The sequence below is a fragment of the Fundulus heteroclitus genome, chromosome 13 (assembly GCF_011125445.2).
Source record: "Fundulus heteroclitus isolate FHET01 chromosome 13, MU-UCD_Fhet_4.1, whole genome shotgun sequence".
In the NCBI taxonomy this organism is placed as follows: Eukaryota; Metazoa; Chordata; class Actinopteri; order Cyprinodontiformes; family Fundulidae; genus Fundulus; species Fundulus heteroclitus.
Window position 1 is genome coordinate 3,134,721 of NC_046373.1, and position 22,192 is coordinate 3,156,912.

The 22,192-nt window shown below is 40.3% G+C and overlaps 1 protein-coding gene across 3 annotated transcripts in view; it reads right to left on the bottom strand.

Annotated features, from left to right (window-relative positions):
- Positions 1-5,557: 5,557 nt before the first annotated feature.
- The window catches only part of LOC105934253 (nucleosome-remodeling factor subunit BPTF), a 60,293-nt gene continuing 43,658 nt past the window's right edge, over positions 5,558-22,192 (bottom strand). For 2 of the 3 annotated variants that reach the window (XM_036144898.1, XM_036144899.1), the window contains exons 29-36: positions 20,875-20,957; positions 18,458-18,683; positions 18,015-18,346; positions 17,003-17,176; positions 15,978-16,170; positions 13,835-13,919; positions 9,916-10,102; positions 5,558-5,678 (exon numbers count right to left, since the gene is read on the bottom strand). In XM_036144898.1, the coding sequence (XP_036000791.1) occupies positions 5,642-5,678; positions 9,916-10,102; positions 13,835-13,919; positions 15,978-16,170; positions 17,003-17,176; positions 18,015-18,346; positions 18,458-18,683; positions 20,875-20,957 (1,317 nt within the window). In that variant the 3' untranslated portion in view covers positions 5,558-5,641. Of the gene's footprint in view, positions 5,679-5,735; positions 6,644-9,915; positions 10,103-13,834; positions 13,920-15,977; positions 16,171-17,002; positions 17,177-18,014; positions 18,347-18,457; positions 18,684-20,874; positions 20,958-22,192 lie in introns of those variants that run through there. The other variant, XM_036144900.1, reaches the window with a different exon arrangement.

Here is a 22,192-nt window from a genome sequence, read left to right on the forward strand (position 1 = left end):
CGCTATCGCAGTGGGAGGACATTCCTCATCACAGTGCACGAAAAGAAGGGGGGGGGGGGGGGGGGGGAGGGTAGAGATGCTTCCTGTGTGAGTAGAGCGCAAAACAAGAAAACAAAAAATGACTGTGGGCTTGTGGTCATCTGTGGTGCTCCCGGCGTCCACGAGAGTTTCTGGATCCGTTTAGTGGTTTGAGTGGGGAGATAAAGAGCTGGAGGCCAGGGGGGGGGGGGGGGGGGGGAGGGGGAAGATGGGAGCTGGTGATGGCTGGATGTGTCATTTAGGACAACTTGATCACAGCAATGGTTGTCAAGAGGTCATGACCTCTTCCCCCCGGGGGGCCCACCTCTCCACTTGGCACCACGGCGGAGTCAAGAGGGCGTTGAGTCAGACGGACTCTCTCACTTACGGGGCTCAGAGAGCAAAAGTGTTCATAGAGCTTGAAGTTTCCCCCCCTCATTTTGTTAAGTTACTCCAACAAACTTTATTTTACTTTATTTTTTCAGATATTTTTGTGATAAACCAACATAAAGCAGTATATAATTGTAAAGATGTACTGTAAAGATGTAAAGATAATAGTAAAATAAAAAAGATGCAGGAAAATGATACATGGGCTTTTATACTTCTGACAAATAAAGATCTGAAACACATATTTATCCAGTTGCCTTTACATAGTTAGTAAAGCCGTGTGTAACTTAATAAAATGTTCCTGTTAGCGAACATCAGAGAACCGCAGTTCAAAACGAATACAGGGACGTCTCAAAAATCAGAATAGCATGAAAGGATTCAATATTATTGGTCACTCATTTCAGAAAGTGACTGACATATTACATATATTTATTACATTTACGGTGAAATATTTTAAGACTATTTCTTGTAATTTTGATGATTATGGCTTACAGATAAAGAAAACCCACCTTGTAGTGTGTTAAGACACTGCATAAAGGGAACTAAAAGTAAAGTTGAAATTAATGTATTTGTCCTTGATTTGAGCAGGTAAATAAGAATATCTGCCATTAGAACGAATATTTTGCCCCCTAAAATAAGATACTTAGATATACTGCACTTGAAATAAGACGACGGAGATGAGTTGTTCCTATTTTAAGTGCAAAAACTTTATTCTATAGGCAGATCATTTAAACTTGCCTGGTCAAATCAACGACAATTGCACTGATTTTACTTACTTTTAGTTTCCTTTTTGCAGTGGTAATTAGAATATTGTGAAAAAGTTCAACCCAAATCAACCCTAGAGGCTTCTTACCGGCTGGGAGAGGAGCTGAGAAAATATCTGGGGTGTTAAGAAGAAGATGAGAGACGCCAGAGGCAACAATGTAGATGCAGAACCACAGGCTGATCGCCTCCATGCCACGCCTTAATGCATTAATGCAGTAATTCATGCAACAGGACGCCCAACCAAGTATTGAGTGCATAGAGATGAACATACTTTGTTGTAAGATTTCAACTTGTCTGTAAGAATTTTGCCCTAATTTAAAAAAGGCAAGTCTACATCTCCATTGACCCCCTGTGCAGGTGGGCCAAATCATTCATGAATTGTAGTTGGGGGCTGCAGAAAACCAGTCCAGGGACTGGAAATGGCCCCCAGGCCACATTTTGGACACCCCTGTCTTAAATAGAAAAATGTTTATTGTCACTTTGCATTATAAAATGAGCCTGACTCTACTGTTTTATAACTAGAATTCACTTGGAAAGGTTGTTATATTGGTCTGATTTTTATTTTTTTCCACATTTCTGTTAATAATTTGCATTGTCTCGAGATGACATTTGTTGTTGATTAGTCTGAAATAATTATTCTATTGATGTTATGAGATATTCCATTGTTCTGAGAAACTGAATTTTGTTTTCTTTTATTGACTTTAAGCCATAATAGACAAAATTTGCTGAAATAAATGCTTAAAAATACTTCCGCCTCTGTATGAGTTTCACTTTTAGAACCGAATGTTTTGCACAAATAAAGAAATAAATCACAAGGTATACTTTGCCTATACTCACACAATAAACACAACATATGTCCAAAAAGTTGACTTTATTATTATTCAGGATGAAACGTCCTATCAGGTACAAAAGAGAATCTCTTCAGAGTGGCCACAGTCTGTTAAAAACATAGAGTGATTTTTATCTGCAGTTACGTTTCCTCAAGATACTACTTTTTTTTTTTTTTAAATGGAGAACATTTTTATCAGTCTGAATAAATAAAACAAGAAATGCAAGGTCAGTATAGAAGTTATGCTGAACTTATTTAATTTTTTTTTTTTTTTTACAAAAAAGAAAAAAAAAAACTGTACAACTTATCATTTGATTTAACCCAGAACAAAACCAATATGCTCACAAAGGGTAATTTCACCTTCAGAACAGAGTCCGCTTCAATTAAAGAGAAAAATACAGTTTCAATTTACAGGAGGACTTAGCTGCTGGTTCAGATAGTCAAAAATAAAAGATCTACTGCTCTAAAAATCTTTCCTCTCTACATATTTAAACAGCAATAATTTACAATAGAGGTTACAAACAGAAAATAAAGCACATCATCATCTTATAACAAAGTAACAAACATTCGGTCGAAAGACGAGGAGAAGAAGAAGACAGAAGCTACATTTTCTCTCAACTCTGCTTCAAAAATGTAAAAACGTCAGGGAAAGGTTTCCATAATCCTTTATTTTAAAGACAACAGTCTCGTCGCTGCTGCCCCACCTTCTCCTACAAAACAGATAAATTACAAAAAAAAAAAAAAAAAAAAAGATGGTCCCAGATATGCTTGAAAAAAACACAGCTATAAAATTTTCATACAAACCCCACGATAGACGAGACTCCACGGTCGGTCCTCACTTGAGGTTTGACTCCCAAGTCATGATGCCGCAGACCGCGACATAACTGAGCTGATGCAGAGTGGGAAGTTCATTATCCAATTACTGTAACCATGCTGCGGAGGAGAGAGGGCGAGTTGAGAGACGCATGTGAGCCAACCTGTCAGCTTCAGACACACGGCTTTGACGGGACTTTATATACGGAGGAGCTACAGCACTTTCAGCCGTTCACGCCAAAAGGCCTCCTCCTTCAAACTGGGGCAGGTTCTGACTTGCATATCAGAGGAAAAAATAAAAAAACAAACAAAAAAAAACACAGGATGGGAACAGTGGCTGGGTTGATCCGTGTGCATCTTCTTGAAAGCGTTTCAGCCTTCAGACAAAAAGCACACCCCGGCCATCAGACCGCTTACAGGCGGAGGCCGCGCCATGAAAACGTACCACTGGCACGATGCAGCTGATGCTGGGCTGCAGCGGCTCCAGGGTTTTTCCTGCAGACCTGAGGAGTTCATTCACAGAAACGCTGAACTAAAACAGGAGTTCAAAGGAAAACACCGAACATGAGCTCATGTGGCTGAAGACGGTGCCTTGCAAAAAGAACCGTGTCATCGTTTGTCACATTACAACCAAACTTTGCTTAATTCCATCTGCTTATTTTTCGACAGACCAGCTTGACGGCTGTAAACGTCTGCCGTGCATTTTTGGATTTCAGCTCCCTTATACCCCTGATACGCACACTTAGAAGCCAGTGCAGCCGAATCACTCAAGAAGTCGCCTCATGTGAAGCGATTTGATCAGAGGGTAAATGCAGCTGTTTCTCTGAAGGCTTATCAGAGAACATTAGAGAATAAACAGCATCATGAAGACCAACGCAGTAGGCAGGTCAGGGGATCAATAAGTGTAGATGTTTAACACATGGTTAGGTTATAAATCTAAAAAAAACAAAAAAAAAAAAACAAAGAAGAGCATGATACAACTGCTAAATCTATGACGACACTGCCGTCCACCTAAACTGACGGGCCCATGGTAACTCTGAAGCTCCTCCAGAGTTACCATGGGCCCGTCTCTACAGCTACGATTGGAGACTTTGTTCATAACATCAAAACAGCGTGTGTGAAGGAAAAAACAATTGGATGGATGAGACTATAAGTTTTTGAAGCTACAAAAAAAGACTTTGGACTGAGATAGAGGTTCGTTTCCCAGCAGGACAAAAGCCCTTAACGCAGCTATTGCTACATTTTAGAAAGGTCTAGTCAAAGTCCAGACCTAAATCAAACTGAAAACTGGGGTTCACAGACGCTCTTCTATTTTTATAAGGGAAAAAAAAAACAAAAAACAGCCAAACGAAGCCCCAAATTGTTCATACCAGTCATTTAAAATGCTTTTCTTTTAAATAAGAAGTGTTTCAGAAAGCCGAGCATCTCTCAAAAGATAAAAAATAGATACCAATTTATGTTGAAAGTGATTCATGAGCCTCCCAATAATTAATGGAACTTGTTTTCACTGGAGTTACAGCATCCAACCTTGCTGAGTATGTTTCTGTACGTCTGCGATGGTGATTTGCAGATTTATCATTGGTGCTGCCAGTCTTAGAAGGCCTCCTTGCCATCACCCTCATCTTAAGCTTCCTCAGCGATTTTGTACCCCACGTGTCAAACTCAAGGCCTGCGGGCCGAATCTGGCCCGTCAAAGCAAATTATCCGGCCCTCAAGCCAAAAGAGACATCATGTTATAAAGTAGAGGCATATATCCTTTAAAATTGTATAAAGTAGCTAAAACTGTGCTTCCTGTAGCAAATGTTGATTTTTTTAAACTGTGTAGTATTAGCATCCTGCCACTAAATGTCAGTTTTCCCACAACACATTAAAATAACCCAGAAATGTCCAAAAAGAGAAAAAGTGGTGCAGAATGCCGAGCGTTTAAAGTGTTACTCACCCCAATATCAACCTTCTTTGCACATAAACTATATAAACTGGACTTTAGGGTGCTACTTTTGTGTCACTGTGCATTGTTTTTATATTTCTACGTGAACTGAAATTAAATTATGAAATCAAAAGTATCATCTATACACGTGCAATCGGCCCTTTTAATGACTTCATGGTGCCAAAGTGGACCAATATAGAAATGAGTTTGACGCCCCTGTTCTGTCGGTTTCAGGCTCCAAAAAACTGTGAAATTACTTCCAGTCAAGAGTAAAGTTGTTAAAACTAAAGTATCCCTTTAAACCTAAAATCTGACAGGGGTATGAATAATTATGGACTTAACTATCATTTTACATATTTTAATCACGTGCTTCTTTGTGTTGGTCTATTACATAAAAAAATACAACACAATACCTGAAAGTCTGTGGTTGTAAAAGCGACAAAATGTGACAAAGAGGTAGGAACACTTCTGCAAGGCACCATAAAAAAAACGGACTCCACTTTTTCACAACATTCACTGAAATAATACGAGAACATGGCGAGGGACTTTAAGTGGGAACCAATGTGACCGACTTTCATCGGAGAACCCAGAGGATGAATCATAGAGAAGGAATCTGTGAGGTTGGGCTGCCATTCAACATCCAATTATCTGAGATTTCATCCATCATCTTGTCTCCTTCGCTCCCATCTTCCTTCTGGTGGACGGGTTAACGCTGGTGGGATGCAAGTCTGCCCTCATCCAGGTCTGAAGGAGGAAAACGGTGCTGTGGCCCCTCGGGTGGCGGCTGGTGGGTGGGTTTGACACCGGGGTGTGTGTGTGTGTGTGTGTGTGTGTGTGTGTGTGTGTGCGGCGCAGCCCCACTCTGACAACACGTCCTAACCAATTAGGATTTTAAGCAGAAGCTAAGATGCAGCCGACTGTAGCTTGTTGTTATGAGACCTGAAGAAACAGGAGGGGGAGGGGGGATAAGAACAAAACAAAAAAAGAACGGTTGGAAATCTTTTTGTTTTCTTTTTTTTTATTATTAAAAGCTTTACAATATATGACAAAACATGACTAGAGTAGAAAACAAAAACAAAAAAAAACAAAAAAAATGGATGCCTTTGGGTCAGACACTTTGACAGACAAAGCAGCCATGTTGGTTAAAAGTCACAGAAACGTGTGACCGGACGCCCGCCCGACTTTTTTATGTACACCTTTTTCATGTTTTCCAGCTCCCGACACCTCCAAGCCGAGCGCTTTTAGAACAGGAACGCTAAACTAGGCCTTTATCTCTATTTGTTTTTTTTACACTTTCTATCATTATTTTCTTCAGAAGATAAAAATAGTCCTTCACAAAAAAAAAAAAAAAAAGATACTATAAACATGAGATATTTTACACGAGAACAGCCAATGAAAAGAAACTAAGGGTGCGTTCTTTTGTTTTTTTGCTAACTCCTGGCTAAGAAGTGAGGTAAACATTTCCTGTTGCTATCAAAGTAAAATATAAATTAGATGTCCAAACGTTAAGCGTGAATAAAGAAAAAGAAGTGAACTTTTACATTTAGCCTCCTATCAAGCTCACATAATTAAAAAGTCTTCTGGTGGTGAGCGTTAAGAAAAGCAAAAGAACAAAAACCTTTTCCCCTGACGGCTCTGCGCTACCAACATGGCTGAAATGATTTAACATCGGGAAAAATCCTTACTTCTGCTCTTTATTTACTTTAAAATAAAAATAGAAAGATCACGCCTAATGTGTGGCTTATTATAAGCACTTTCTTACAAAGCTTTATTGCCGTTTCAAACAAGTTAAAACAAAGAAAAAAAAAAACAAAAAAAAAAAAAAACAGCAACGTCCAGAATAGAAAATCTAAAGGTTTTGTTTAAGAGTGACCCCCGGCACCCAGAGGGTCTGACATCACAATCTGCAAAAGAGAGAGAAAGAATGGATGGGAGTCAATACATGCGGGTGAAGAACGTCAGCATTCACAGCACACACAGGCGGGATGAGAAGGACGACAACAAAACAGGCGACGTCGATATGAAACGAGCAGAGACGATGAGGCGGGTGCTCAGCCACCCTCGTTTACAGGGAGGGAGATTGCTGTATGTGTCAGCACTGGAAACACATGGAAATACCCTGAGGAGCAGACTCCCAGGGGATTCTGGGAGCGCTAAATGTGCCGTTCGGGGGTTTCGTGCATCTGTTCAATACTTTTTCAAAACCATAATTTGAATGACTTAAAGACATGAACTGAACACATGCCCATGGGAGGAGGTATTGCTGTTTTTGATGGCGGTATTACGCTGTTTTGCTTAAATCTTTTTATTTATCCCAAATGTGATATTGTGCTTTATTGCTTAAACCATTTTATTATCCTATTTTACCCATGCAGCACTTTATCACTCTATTGTGTGTAACAGCGCTACATAAATAAAGACTGACTGGCTGATGACTGTCGGGTATTAGATATCCCAGCCAGGCCATGAGACTTCACTGACAGGGTGAGGTGTTGCTCATCCAGCTTTAGGCAAGGCAAGGCAAGGCAAGGCAAATTTATTTATATAGCACAATTCAGTACAGAGACGATGCAAAGTGCTTTATATGATTAAGATATAGGAAAATAAAACAGAATAAAAGCAAGTAGGGATATAATGTAGAAACAATGTCCCTTCGAATCCAAGCTTTGCCATTTCCTCCCTTTCTACTCCCATTTTCTATCCATATACCTCACCGATATGTATCAGATTATTGGTTTGTCATTTCTAAAATGAACTGGGGACAATTGTAAGAGTTATAAAGTTATAAACAATTGTAAAACAATTGTTTTACAAAATACCAGCTAGGCATACCTACATTAATAATACTATTTAGCTGCTCAAATCAAGAGAAAAGATACTAATTTTAAGAAAACTTGACTTACTTTTAGTTCCCCTTTTGCAGGAAAACTTCACATTATACCAGAGTTCCCTTATGTTGGTTCTCATGCCAGTTTTGGCTAGAAGTACGAGTAACAATGATCTGTGATGAAACCATTATAACTTGGTGACTTTCTGCTGGTTATTGTGTCTTGGATTCATATTGCCCCATATCTTTACAGCAGAGCTACACTTTTAATTGCAAAATGACCCGTCTTTCCCGACTTAAATGTATACATTGGTCTGTCAGTTGTGCTCTTTGTGAAAAAGCTAAATGTAAGGCATTCACGCTGTTGGCTGTTATTTTATTAGCTGTATTTCCACAATTCATTGAAAGTTAAAGCTGAGGTCCAATCTGGTTAGGGTCCCCTGTCCCACATGTTTTAGGTACTTCCTAAATGCCTTACCCCTAATTTAAATGAATGGATGCTTAACAGCCTGCTGCAGTACGGGCGGAGGCGGTACTGCAATCATTTCTATTAGGTGTGCTGGAGCGGAGACATGAAAAACACCCAGGACTTTGGGCCCTGAGGACTAGAACTGGGGGATCTGGACAAACTTGACCAATATGACATCTATAATACTTGTCAGATTTTAATTATACTATATCATATCCTACATATCCAGCCCTGTCCATCAGTGATAGACACCGTCTCCCACTCATGCATGTTATCAATAATTGTGCAACATTTACTTTGGCATTTATTTTTCCCACCTTCTGTGTCTTTTCCACTGCCACGCCTGAATTTCCCCATTATGGCACAAAAGGATTTATTTTAGCTCATCAAGATTTTTTTTTTTAAACCATTGTTTGTGATCGTTCAAACTTTTAGATTTGTGTGAAACGTTTAATTGCCGCGTTTGACAACTACACTGCAAAAACGGATCTAAAGAATAGGTAAAATGTTCTTAAAGTTGGTGTATTTGTCCTTGATTTGAGCAGGTAAATAAGATTATCTGCCAATGGAATGAGTATTTTGACCCCTAAAATAAGATAATTAGATATACTGCACTTGAAATAAGATGATGGAGATGAATTGTTCCTATTTTAAGTGCAAAAATCTTATTCCATTGGCAAATCATCCTATTTACCTGCTCAAATCAAGGACAAATACACTAACTTTAAGAACATCTTCATATTTTTAGATCCGTTTTTGCAGTGTAACCCAGAATCTATTAATCACTTAAAATAATTAAACATGCTGCATCCAAATTACACCCTATTCCAGAGGCACCGTGAACCTTTTTCTGATCCTGAGTTTGAGTTTTGTTTTCCAGATCCCAGTTTTGCGCGGGGATGGCTGAGCTGCTAAATCTGTCTTTTGCGATTAAGGACCAAAATTTGCTCTCAGCTGTCTTTTAATCACCTTCTCTAATAAGTTGTTACTTAAATCAAAGAAGCTGGGGGAGTTTGAAAAGAGAAAGTTTAAGAAGTGTGACGAATAAACACCGTTTTCATTTGATTTGAATCCCAGAAAGCAGAAAACAACCAGAGGAAATGTAGCATCGCTACACAGTAAAAGCCGAAGATGATTACATGAACGAATACACTGCAAAAACGGATCTAAAAATAAGTAAAATGTTCTTAAAGTTGGTGTATTTATCCTTGATTTGAGTAGGCAAATAAGATTATCTGGAATCTCCAATGGAATGAGTATTTTGACCCCTAAAATAAGATAATTAGACATCCTGCACTTGAAATAAGATGATTGAGATGAATTGTTGCTATTTTAAGGGCAAAATTCTTATTCCATTGGCAAATCATCTTATTTACCTGCTCAAATCAAGGACAAATACATTCATTTTAAGAACATTTCACTTATTTCTAGTTCCGTTTTTGCAGTGTAAAACAACAGCCTCACAGAAGCCTTGAAAATTAAGAAGTGAAAAACACCCAAAAAAAAAAAAAAAAAAAAAAAAAAAAGGGCCAAATGTTTGGGTGAAAAGCCATTCTGGTTTGGAGACGAAGCAGACAGCGTCATTAAATCCACATATGGCTTCAGTATCGTCAGCAAATCCTCCCCAATAGCTCGGCATGGTTTTGCAGTGTTGATGCACAGAAACGCTCAGCGTTAGCATGCGCGTCCAGCAATGACATGACAGTGGGAGAAAATAAACCAATCTACAGGAGAACTAAAAAGACGGTGTGAAGATACCAAAGAGAAGAGGCAGGAACTGAAACCGATTTATAAAATCTAAACGAAACTCCCCTCCACCGGTCACACTTTCTCGCCAACGCCGTCAGCGGCAGCGTCCTCCTCAGCACCAAGTGTCTTACCTGCTGGCTTTGAAGCCTTTAAGCTTCTGGACAAAGAAGTTCTCCAGAACCTCGGCACACTGGTAGAACGGCGAGTCGCTGGGGTTGTAGTACCGGCAGTTGTCGAAGATTTTGGTCATGTCTGCTACAAATTCAGTCAGCTTGACGTAGTCTCGCTTGTGTAACCTCTCCTCCATGGTGGACAGGTCTGAGAAGAGGTTTTAAGGCAGAGTTAGAGAACCCAAGCCTGCTCCCAACAAACCCAGACGGTGTTCACATCCCTGCTGGGTTCCCCTCCTGTAAAGAGTCTGGCGGCAGCTTCTAAGCAACAAACACACACGTTTTTTGAACATTTCTTAAAATAACACCACTCAGCTGAAAACTCCTTAAATTTTTGTTTTCGATAGTATTTTTTTTTTTATGTTGCAACTTTGCCCTTACGGCAGTCTCCTCTTATTATTTAACAGTTTTGTGCATCCACATGGTTTCCTTTACATTTCCCCCACTGGGGGACAACAAGGTATCTATATATATATATATATCTATATATATATCTATATATATATATATATCTATCTATATATATATCTATATATCTATCTATATATATATCTATATCTATATATCTATATCTATATCTATATATATATCTATATCTATATCTATATATCTATATATATATATATATATATATATATATATCTATATATATATATATATATATATATATATATATATATATATATAGTCACTGTCAATCTACATAAGCAATCCTAAATCTCTGCTTCATTTCCTTTTTGTGTTTTTATTTTTGTTACTTTTTAATCATAGATAGATAGATAGATAGATAGATAGATAGATAGATAGATAGATAGATAGATAGATATTTTCTTCCTTTTGGCACCTTCTTCTGATTATTTATTACTAAGCCGACGTGACAAGTGAATTTATCCAATGTGACATCAATAAAGCCTATTATATCTTATCTTATTTCTATTCAGTAAAATACTGAAAGCATGGTATGTTAAATACATCGTAAAAAGATCCAACAGCACGTTGCTGACAGGCAGAACTGTTGTATCGCAAGTGGACTCGGCGGATTGCTGGTTTTGTAAAAAGGCTGCGTTACGCTTTGAATCTTAAGATTATGCGGTGACTACAAGAATGCGTAACCTGTGCCAGAGCTGACCTCGATCTTCTCGGGGCTTCCAGATCAAGTCGCTGACATATTACCCTATTTATCATTCCTGAGGGGGAGCATCGTTTCTGCAGCAGCAAATGTCAGAGCAAACCGTAGGAAAACGCAGGAAGCGTCAGCGTTTCCTTTTCCAGGCTTCGCTTGAGGAGAAGCTCTCAGCTTCTCAGCACCAGGAGCCTTGTTAAAAGATTACAGAAAGAAACGACTGACTAAAGCAGGAAGCTGGCAGCAGACGAGGCTTCAGGTAGTCTGCTGAAGGAGGGTCAGTGTGCGCGGCATCCCCAGAGCTGCATTCTCAAACAAACACATCTGACTTTTTAACCCCCGCCCAAGCTGACCACAGGAAACGAGTCCGTTTCAAAGATTTCAAAGACCTCCCTTTTCTCTGTCATCAGATTTCATCCTAAAGCCCTCCATAAACTACCAACAGCTTCAGCCGCAGCAGCTTAAAAAGATCGTTTTTATGTTTTATTTTTCTGCAAACCATTTTTTATTTTATTTTTTTTAAACGGTGAAAGTGGCTGATGGACAAGAGTTTCCAGGACCAACACATAACGAAGTGTGAGGCGATTTCCACAGGGAGCCCGGCGGCCCCAGGAGCAGCTCATTAACGGTTTGTTTGTATGGAAGTTCAAAAAGGCCCCGTTGACGCAAGTCACCGTTTACATGGTCGGTTTGATCTGAGTTGGAGGGCTTCCTCGCAGTTGGCCTTCAGACGGCTGCCTTTTAAAAGCCCAAAGATACAGAGCGTGGGTGTTGCTTCCAAAGATTACAGCAATTATGGAATAAAAACAGCATAACTGCTGCATGAGACAACCTGATCTCGTAAACACGGAGAGAGCGCTCCAAATCTGAGTGCGGGAGACTCGGTGTTGGTCGTCTGCTGTCGCCGTTTTCCTTCTGGAAACACCAGATGAACCACGCGGCACTAAAGCATGTTTGTCAGTAAAAACAAGATCACCCCAGTCATGGAAAGACGGGATGTTAAGCAGCTCCAGCATCTCAGCGCGATAAACAACGTTTCCCCACATTCGGGGCTGACGCCATAAGAATTTTATGCTTTCATTTTTCATTTGTAAATAAAGTGTTAATAAAAAGGTACGGATACAATTCTGCTTTGTGGGTATGGATAATTTCAGCAATTATTTCTTCCAGCTTTGACAACTTTGTTTGCTAAAATTTTCAGTGGGCGACATAATCAAACTTATTCACTGCAAATTAAGTAAAATGTTCTTGAAATTAGTGTATTTGTCCTTTATTTGAGCAGGTAAATAAAATGATCTGCCAATGGAATAAGATTTTTGCACTTAAAACAGGAACATCTCATCTCCATCATCTTGATTCAAGTGCAGTATATCTAATTATCTTATTTTAGGGGTCAAAATACTCATTCCATTGGCAGATAATCTTATGTACCTGCTCAAGTCGAGGACAAATACACAATTTCAAGAAAATTTTACTTACTTTTAGTTCCCTTTTTGCAGAGTTTATAGTAAGATTCATTGTAATTGTTAATAAATGGTCTATTGTGACGCCTTGCAGTTTCATGGCTTTAAGCCGGTGCGGTGCTTTGCAAATATTTTCTTTATGCATTGTGTATTTTATTGGGAATATATCGGACAGATCTACAGAGTAGTATAAATTTGTGAAGTAGAAGGAAAATAACACATGGTTCTAAGTGAAAAACAGGTTTTCTGAGGAGTTTGAAGATCTGGAAAAAACTGCTGTTCATTCATCTTCTCAAAATAGCTGAAGCTCTGTCAGAGCAGGACTGGAGAGCATCTACTGTATAAACAGCATCACATATTCTACCCTCATATCCTCCATTAGAAAAAGGTCTGAACTTTGACTGGACCAATGCATGTTCTGTGAACTAAGCCAGTGGATCTCAACCCCTGGTCCTCGGGGGGGCTGTCCTGCATGTTTTAGATCCGTCTCTGTACCAGCCTCCAACAGCTTTTGGTCCTGTATTCCTCTCCATCTCGATTATCCATCTTAACTCTATTAAGGGTGATATTACTTTAACCACACGTTTCAGTTTGCATGTAGGTCAAAAAAATCTCATCTGATCAGAGCAACTTCTTCCACATGTTTGCTGCCTAATACGGGCTTTCTTCTTGCTACTCTTCCTTGAAAGCCAGATTTCTGTTTTATTTTTTCACACGTGAACCAAACAGACGAGAATATCAAACTTTAGAATAATATCATTTTATCTCCTATACTTGCTTGAAACTCCTCCAAATCTTTCTCTCTGAGCGGTCTGCTTTGCTCCCAGGTCTTGGTGACGCTGTTTATTCTGCTCTCTGACAAACCTCTGAGGCCTCCACAGAATAGTTAGATTTATACCGACACTAAATTGCAAACAAGCGGACTAACATTTACTACGTTGCAATCTCCAGAAGACAGTTGGATGCACTGGATTTTATTTAGGGTACCAAAGTTTTCAACTCATGAAATGATGCATCTTTTCCGTTTCACTTCACAAATTTCCGCACAGCGCTGCCTCGCATGTTACGGAAATTACGGTAAAATACGGTCGAGTTTGTGGTTGAAATATTCAATGGTAAATAATACTTTTAGAACAAAAACTAAATAACAAAAAAAAAATAGTGATAAATAGGAGAACATTTGATCTGTACAAACATTTGGGGGAATAAAGAGCACAAAAAGAAGAGCCTCATCCAGACTAAATGTGACTACAGGCCATTTTATCATTAAATGTACCAGATTTTCTCGGCTTACCCATTGGTTCCTTGATGACCTTGTAATAGTCAGGGGCGTCGTTAGTATCCACTGGTTCCAGGAAGGGCCAGGCCATTTTGTGTGCCTGCAGAGGAGAGAGGGGGACACACAAAAAGGGGGAAGATGCAAAGGCTTGAGAAAGCTGAAACCAAAGGAAAACAAACAAGCTCCATGAAAATTACACTGAAAGCAGGTGGGTCAACACAGATGTTCTACTCCAGCCTCTCTGCGCTTCTCCTTCACACGGAGACGCTTGGACAGAGGAGAAAAAGAAAAAGGGAAGTCCGAAAAGAAAACACACAGAGGCTCGGCACATGTCCAAGTAGGGAAGGCCCAACCCCTTCAGATAAGCTAGACAGCGAGGACTTTTGTTTGCTGCTCTTCAAGAAGCCGTGTTAGTGTTGGGCCTACAGCCGATGATTAAACGGCTACGGTGCAGCAGCTGCTGTGTTGTCACCATTAGTTCTGCGTGTGTAAACCGACGTAACGTGGCGGAAATCTTTGCCAATACCCAGTTCAACTTCATCCTGACCGACGTCTGACAGGAGACGGCTTCATCTGGTAATTCTGTGTTTAAAGGCATACTATGCAACATTTTTCAGTTAATTAATGTGTTCCATACCGTTTTGGATGATTAAATGAGTCATTTCAGGTCAAACAAAGGTTTTCTCGGCCGCCCTGGGGGTCTGTGGGGGAAATACCGCACTTGCAATAGCATACCGCGCACGTGACGTCACCGACTCAAGAGCAACGCCCCTTTTGCCGCTCACATGGTACGCAGTGGAGCAAACTCCGGAAACCCGCCGTTGTTTCGCTGTAAGAGACGTGCGTTAGCCTAGGTTTTACTCGGTAAACGACTGCTTTTTCCAAATCTAAGACCATGGTTTTTAAACATTGTTGCTATGGAACGTGCAACAGCGACTCGAGGTACGCTGATCGGCCGCATATGAAGGATGTTTTCTTCAAGACTGCCAAGGAGAAATGTGTACGCTGGGACCGGGGCGGTCGGCCTACACAACAGTTCAACCCGGAAAAAGTTACCAAATTCAAGTACATATGTAGCAAGCATTTTGTTGGAGGAAAGGGCACAACCGAAGAACATCCTGACCCAATTCCAGCGACATCAAGTCAAGGTAAGAGTATTTTGGTGGCCGACATGTTAATAAAGTAGCGCCTGCTACCATGACAGCATATAGGCTGTCATGGTAGCAGGCGCTAACATGATAGCCTGCTACCAGGATAGCTTACTCAAAAACATTTCAAATGAGACAACTACTACCGATTCCTGGACGTTGAAACAAAATTCCGGTGGGCCCTGTTCCTCCGGAAAAATGCTGCTACATGCATTGAATTGGTAACTTTTTCCGGGTTGAACTGTTGTGTAGGCGCCGCCCGGTCCCATCCACACATTTCTCCTTGGCAGCTTGAAGAAACTCCTTCATATGCGGCGACCAGTAATCGAGTGCGCCTGGGCACGTTCCTAGCACAATGTTTAAAACCATGGCTGTAAATTTGAACAAGCAGTCGTTTCCGAGTAAACTGGTAACGCACTCTCTTATTCCATCAAACAAAGGGGCTTGCTCGGAGTTTGCCGCACTGGTAGCCAGTGATGTTACCCGGACGTTGCTAAATAGCTCCTCGGCGGTACCCACAGAGCTCACGTCCGCAACACCAGACGTCTCGCTTTACGGCGAGAACTCCATGTGTTTTTGCCCTGCCAGTCACTATATGCACGCGCGAAAGCAACAACAAAGAAACGCGTGTTAACGTCAAATAAACATGCAAGCATATTGAGTTTTATTATTATTATTATCATTTTTTATTCATTTTATTTTTTTTTAATGTTGGCGAGACGCTACCGCGGCGGCCGCCTCGCCAAGATAGCGCTGCGGGAAACCCTGATGTTCATACCTTCACTGTTAGTCATTGGTTGTACTGCCGTTTTTTCCACTTTTCGTTGCGTTCGCCTGTCTGCTAAGCTCAAAACAACCGCGCCTGGCTTGACGGAGAAACCAGAACAGCTGAGCATCTTTACGACAGTGCACTTTTACTTTCGCCCTCTGGGGGGGAGCCTCGCTGGAAAATCAACCCCGGTTGCATAGTATACCTTTAAAAAAAAAAAAAAAAAAAGAAAACCGCCCACCTGTAAGGAACGCAGGATCCTCCGCAGGCCTTCGTAGTCCTTGTCCGTGAGCGGCGTGAAGACCGTCATGGCGTCCTCCGTGGACTGACACTGTGGACACACGTACTCGTCGATGTGGTTAGCCTCGCTCTGCAGGATGCCCACGCAGCGGCCGTGGTACCAGTTCTGACATCGATCGCAGCCGATGTAAAACCTGGGGAGGTAGAAACTCCGCACTTAAAACATGCAGCCTCCAACAAGGCAAAAAGACAGAGAAAAAAGCGGTTCTGCAGGCGGAGAGAGGCTAAAACAAGCGGACGCAGCAACAAACACCAATGGGTTCATGAGAAGAACAGTAGTAATAACGCACGACGTAAACATCTTTGTGAATTTAGTATGATGTCACGCCCCTTATCGACATTTCTGTTCCATTTGTTCCCTTGTAGACAGAGTTGTATTTTATTTCACAGTTAGAAGAAGGGGGGGTCGGTTTGTCGTTTAGGCCTTAAAGACCCTGAAAGGTCCGCCTTTTACGCCCTGCATAAATGTAGGACTAACAAGCTAATAAATTCCTTTGCCCCTGCAGCTATTGCTTTCTTGAATAAGCGATTAACCTTCTTTATTCTTTCCTGTGCACTGAGTGTTTCTTTAGTTGTTTGTCTGCTACTGCCAGCTGTAAAGCCCTAAGGGGACAATAAAGATTCATTGAACCTAGAATGCTAAAACTCCCCTTTTATTTGTCCTTCAATTTCCCTAATGGTAAAAAATAAATAAACACTTGTTTTCTACTGACATGAACCATTTTCCCCCCTGTCATTGGTTTATTTTGAGTTCCAGCCGGTGCCAGAGGTCATTCCCACCGATTAATGCGTTGTCACAGCAAGATGAAAACGTTTTAGATGAAGAAAATGTGACAACAAACCTTGGAGTTAAGGTTTAAACGCATTAAATTCTTCTGGTTGGTTGTTTTCAAATACCAAAGCCTGTATTAACAGATGGCTCATGTTGACTTATTGTAGCCACACACACACACTCTCTCTCCTTACTGGGACTCATCATAAGGCGTCTGACAGATGCAGTACAGCTCCTCTGTGCTGCTCTCCTGGCCCCGTTTACACTCCACACAGATGTAGTCGTCCATCTTTTTGGCCTCCTTCTCCGTGATGCCCACACAGTCGCCGTGATACCAGTTGGTACAAAGGTCGCACCCGATGTAAAACCTGTGGAGAAAAGGGGAACGACGATGGCTTTTAGATCCCTGAGTATTTTTACAGGAACACTACAACTCAATTGTGAGACTGAAGTCAGACGTTTTCTGACGTTTTGATCAATGGTTATAAGAATACCAAGAAAATAAGGCAAACTTTTAATGTGGAGTGACCATCTGCAGTGAATGGATGGTCTAATGCAGGTGCATGTACCACCTAGTGCAGGGGCCTGCAACCTTTACAGTCCAAAGAGCCATTTTGCCTTCAGTCCACTTGAAATAAACTCGTTCAGAGCTGCAAATGTTGCCTGGCCTTTTGAAAAAAGACAAGTTATAATTTTTCCTAAAGATCTACTGTAGGAAATATGTTCTCGTCGTTAAAGAAACGGTCTTTTATGTCTATTTTGAGGTTTTAAAAAAGAGAGATGGATGGGATGTTGATATTTGTGGATAATGACGTAAAAAAAAAAATCATAGTTTGCAACATAATGAAAAAAAATATTGATTTAACATTAAATGTCACCGGCACTTTTAGCATCATTCTGTTGTGAAAATTAATAACAGTTATTCCAAGAAAAAAAAACTGCTAAAACCTGCATTTGTTATCATCATTACATTTAAATACCATTAATAAAAATAAATCATTTGTAGCCAAAGTTATTAACTGTAGAAGGTCCAAAGAGCCACTTGCGACTCCAGAGCCACAGGTTGCAGACCCCTGACCTAGTGGCTTATATGAATAACATTATGTTGTAACATTACTGAAATCATAGCAATTGAATTCCCATATCAGTACTTTATTGCTTCTACTCAGTACTGGCCCTAAATACTGAAACAAAGCGCGTCCATACTTGGTCTCGTCGTAGGGCGTCTTGCAGATGCAGTACAGCTTCGTGTCCTTCTTGCTCTCCTTTGTGCTTGTAGTAGAGATCATCTTCTTCTTCTTGGACTTTGCCGTTGCCGCCACCTCCCTCTCCTCCTCCCGCTTCCTCTTGTGCACCGAGGGGACGGTCGTGGTGAGGTGGTGCTGGGCGGAGACGCCGTGTTTGTGCATCGCCGCTTGCTGTTTCTGACTGAGGGCTGCAGCGGCCTGGGCTGCAGCGGCCTGGGCTGCCTGCTGGGCTGCAGCCTGAGCCTTTTCCTTCTCTCTCCGAATTCGCAGCAGGTCCCTCTTTAGCTCCTCCTGATGATTCAAACGCAAGGAAAATGGAGTTTAAAACCTGAATCATTTCTGACTGATTTATTAAAATAATTAAGTTTTGTAACCAAAGTTTCCCATAATTCCCCTGCCTACCTGAGCCTCTAGCTGCAGCTCCTTGTCGAGAAGTGCTCGTTTCTTCAGGATCTCCATCTTGAGGCTCTCTTTGTGTCGGTAAAGGAGCGCGGAGAGTTTACTCGCATTGGCCATCCTCCTCTTGGCCTCCACAACCTCCTCCTTCTTCTTCCTCTTAGCTGCCTGCCTCTCATCTTTGTCTATCCGGTCTAGGATGAACTTCATCACCTGGTTGCATACAATCATCCTGAAAAGAGGTGTAGACGACAAATTAGGAGAAGAAAGGACTTTTCATCTGTATAAGCTTGATGAACAGAAAATAGAGCAATGAAGTAGTGTATAACTAGAAATAAACATGTCTGACAGTGCAGAGGGAAAAATCTCAAATGCGTACTTGGTTTACGTTAATAATAAATCGTAGTCTCGCCTTGGATGATTCAAAATGTGAAAAGAATTCATTTTAATCATGTAATGCTAAAATTCAGAATATCCTACACTGCAAAAACGGATCTAAAAATAAGTAAAATGTTCTTAAAATTTGTGTATTTGTCCTTGATTTGAGCAGGTAAATAAGATTATTTGCCAATGGAATGAGTATTTTGACTCCTAAAATAAGATAATTAGACATCCTGCACTTGAAATAAGATGATGGAGATGAGTTGTTCCTATTTTAAGTGCAAAAATATTATTCCATTGGCAAATAATCACAAGGACAGAGTGGTTATTTATTTTTGATCAGAATAAAACATTGCAAAACACAAATGTGTTATAAAAACAATATTTTTGTTTATTATAACTCTTAGAGACATTAAAATGAGGTACAATTGTTACCTCTTCTTTACAACCACCTGTAGTTACTCTCCTTGGATTTTCTAATTTTCTGGATCTTAATCATCCCTCTCAGCCATCAACCCCAATCAGGCTTTGATATGAGGGAAAATAAATCGCACAGCTAAGTGTTCCCACTTTCATACATTCTGGAGTAAATATCACTTAATACTGCAGTTGCTATCAAAAGATTTAATGTTTTTTTTTGTGATTTTCTTCTTTACTTTTAAATGTGTTTTCATGCGTTTAAATGAGAACTGCGTAGCTTAAGCAGTGTAAGAGTTTAGGTGGCCTGCCTAAAGGGTAACAGTGACATAGAAACATAACATTCAGGCCGTTTGAAGTTTCTCTGATCTTTAAAGAAACTCAAGTTTAAAAATATAACACCCAATGAACGTTTAAAGCTTGAGTATCATCAGATTTTTGGGTCAAAGTACACAGAGAAAGAATGTTATGTGCAGGGTCGTAGGGTTCAAGATGATTTATAGTTCTAATTAAATTAGGGATAACAAATATTAGTGATGAAGAAGACCGAAAGAAGGATCCTGAGATAAAGTCTGTTCTTTGGACATTTTTTTTAAGACCAAATGTCCGCTTATGACACTAAATCCATCTTATCCATGGCCCTCGGTTCTCAGTATGTTCTCTTGTGTTTGCTAATGTTCGCAACTAAGATCGAAAGTCGGTGCCTCGTTCAGCGTGGGACTGTGTGAAAAACACACCAACGCTGCTGGGGTCAGAGATAGGCCGGCGTTCCTACAGCGAGCACGCAGAGGTGAACAGCAGATGCAGCACGAAAGACACCAAACTACACAAAACAAAAACGGTAAAAAGAAAAGCAGGTTTGTTGATGACAACATTTCCACACACAGGGTTTTAGGATAAAAACAGAAGAAAATCCCTGAAGGAAGAAAAAAATAAATAAAAAAGATGAAAAATAAGTGAAAAGGGCTCAAGGGCCAGAACTGTTTTAGAGATCGAAAGGTAGTCTGGATTTGATATTTCAGGTCTGTGTGAATGGGTACAGTGTTGACACAATGTCTGTAGACATAAACATATGGCTGTCAGGTCAAATGGTGGTCAGAGTATAATCTACACGCAGAATAAAATCCTTTTCGGAAAACAGACACACTGTTTTAAAACAGAGCAATGTGTATTTTTCCTCCAGGTTAAACATCTGCAGAGGCTGGAATGGAGCTGCCGTACTTCTTTTTGCATGATTCCTATTATTTATAGCTGAAGTAGCCTGCTGTTCTTTTGTGTACGATCATTGGAAGAACACATTGTTATAGTAATTTAGTGTCATAACGTCTCAGAAAGACGAGAACCAAGCATGGAGAATGTATGACAATACCAGAGTAGCATAAAATACAAACACAAGTAAAGCTTCAGGGAAAAAACTGATTATTTTTCCTCAGATAGTTGACCCATAATTGCTGTGTTGGTGCAGGACGTGAGTCCAAACCCTGCTGCTACCAACCAAAGAGCTGACTCACATTCCTAATGGTCCACAACGTAAACCTCTAACCTCCCAAAATGACACCTTTAACCAAACACAACTCCCAAAAATCTTCACACATGTGCTCACAGAGAAGAAGCAGGACACACACCTCTGATTTTCTTCTCTTTCTGCAGGCGTCATGGTCTTCTTCTGCTTAAGGTGCTCAATTACAGCGTTTTGTTTCATGACCACCTGGAAAAAATGACGTTGAAAAATATCAGCACAAGTTGCCTGCCCAATGATTTGGCACTAAATAACTAAGACTAACAGTGTGCTCAGATTCACAACTATTTGTGACTCTGGCCTAGTCCACACGAAGCAGGATTAAAAAAACAAAACAAAAAAACAATATCTCATCTCCACCATTTTTAAAAATAATACGATACACACAGGAGGTTTTTTAGAAAAGTTTTCATCCACACAAACCCGCAGAAATACGCCACTGCACGTCTTTTTTTTTTCTTCTTAAAATACGCCAGACACATAGTGGACAGCATACCAGAAAACTAGAACTTATGTCAGCCAATCAGAATCCTTCAAAACCACGACTTCCTGTTAGGAATTAATCATGGCGCCGGGAGGTTCGATCTTGTGGACAGATAAAGAAGTTGAGCTTCTTTTAAACACCATATTAGAATATAAAGTTAATAAAACTCAAGACAATGTCGATTGTCGTTAATTTTATTTATTCCACTATGGCCGACAACGTCAATGGCTGCACGTATGTGACGTCAGCGTCGTGATGCGCCGGACATTAATATGCGTCTTTTCACGTACACATGCAGGCTCAAAACCGGAGCGTTTATAAATCTCCACTTTGGCTGGAGTGTTTAGAATCATTTGTTTTAAGGGATGTATAATAACACCGTTTATCTGTGGCTGAAAGGCATAACTAGGGCTGTCACGATAATCAAGAAATCAATTATTTGCATGATACATTTTAATCATGATTCATTAAAATAAGCTTGATAATTTGTATATCTATGCTTGCTTTCCCCCCTTGTGTTTCCCATTCCTCTCTATGAGACTGGACGACTAAAAGATTTCAATACGGTGCATCATGTTTACTCACACCTCCCTTCTCGTTTCGTCACTGTAGGAGAAGTTAAATCTTGGTTTAGGTAGGCACATGCTCTAAGTTTAGCATGAGAGCCTCATGAGAAAGAGCCGGAGAAATGCTAGTTTGAGAGTTTTCGGATTTAAGTCAAATGATGGCAGACCACCGCTTGATCACTGCAAAAACAGACCTTTAAATAAGTAAAATGTTCTTAAAATTTGGGTTTTCGTCCTTGATTTGAACAGATAAATGACATTATCTGCGAATGGAATGAGTATTTTGACCCCTAAAATAAGATAATTAGACATCCTGCACTTGAAATAAGATGATGGAGATGAGTTGTTCCTATTTTAAGTGCAAAAAACTTTTT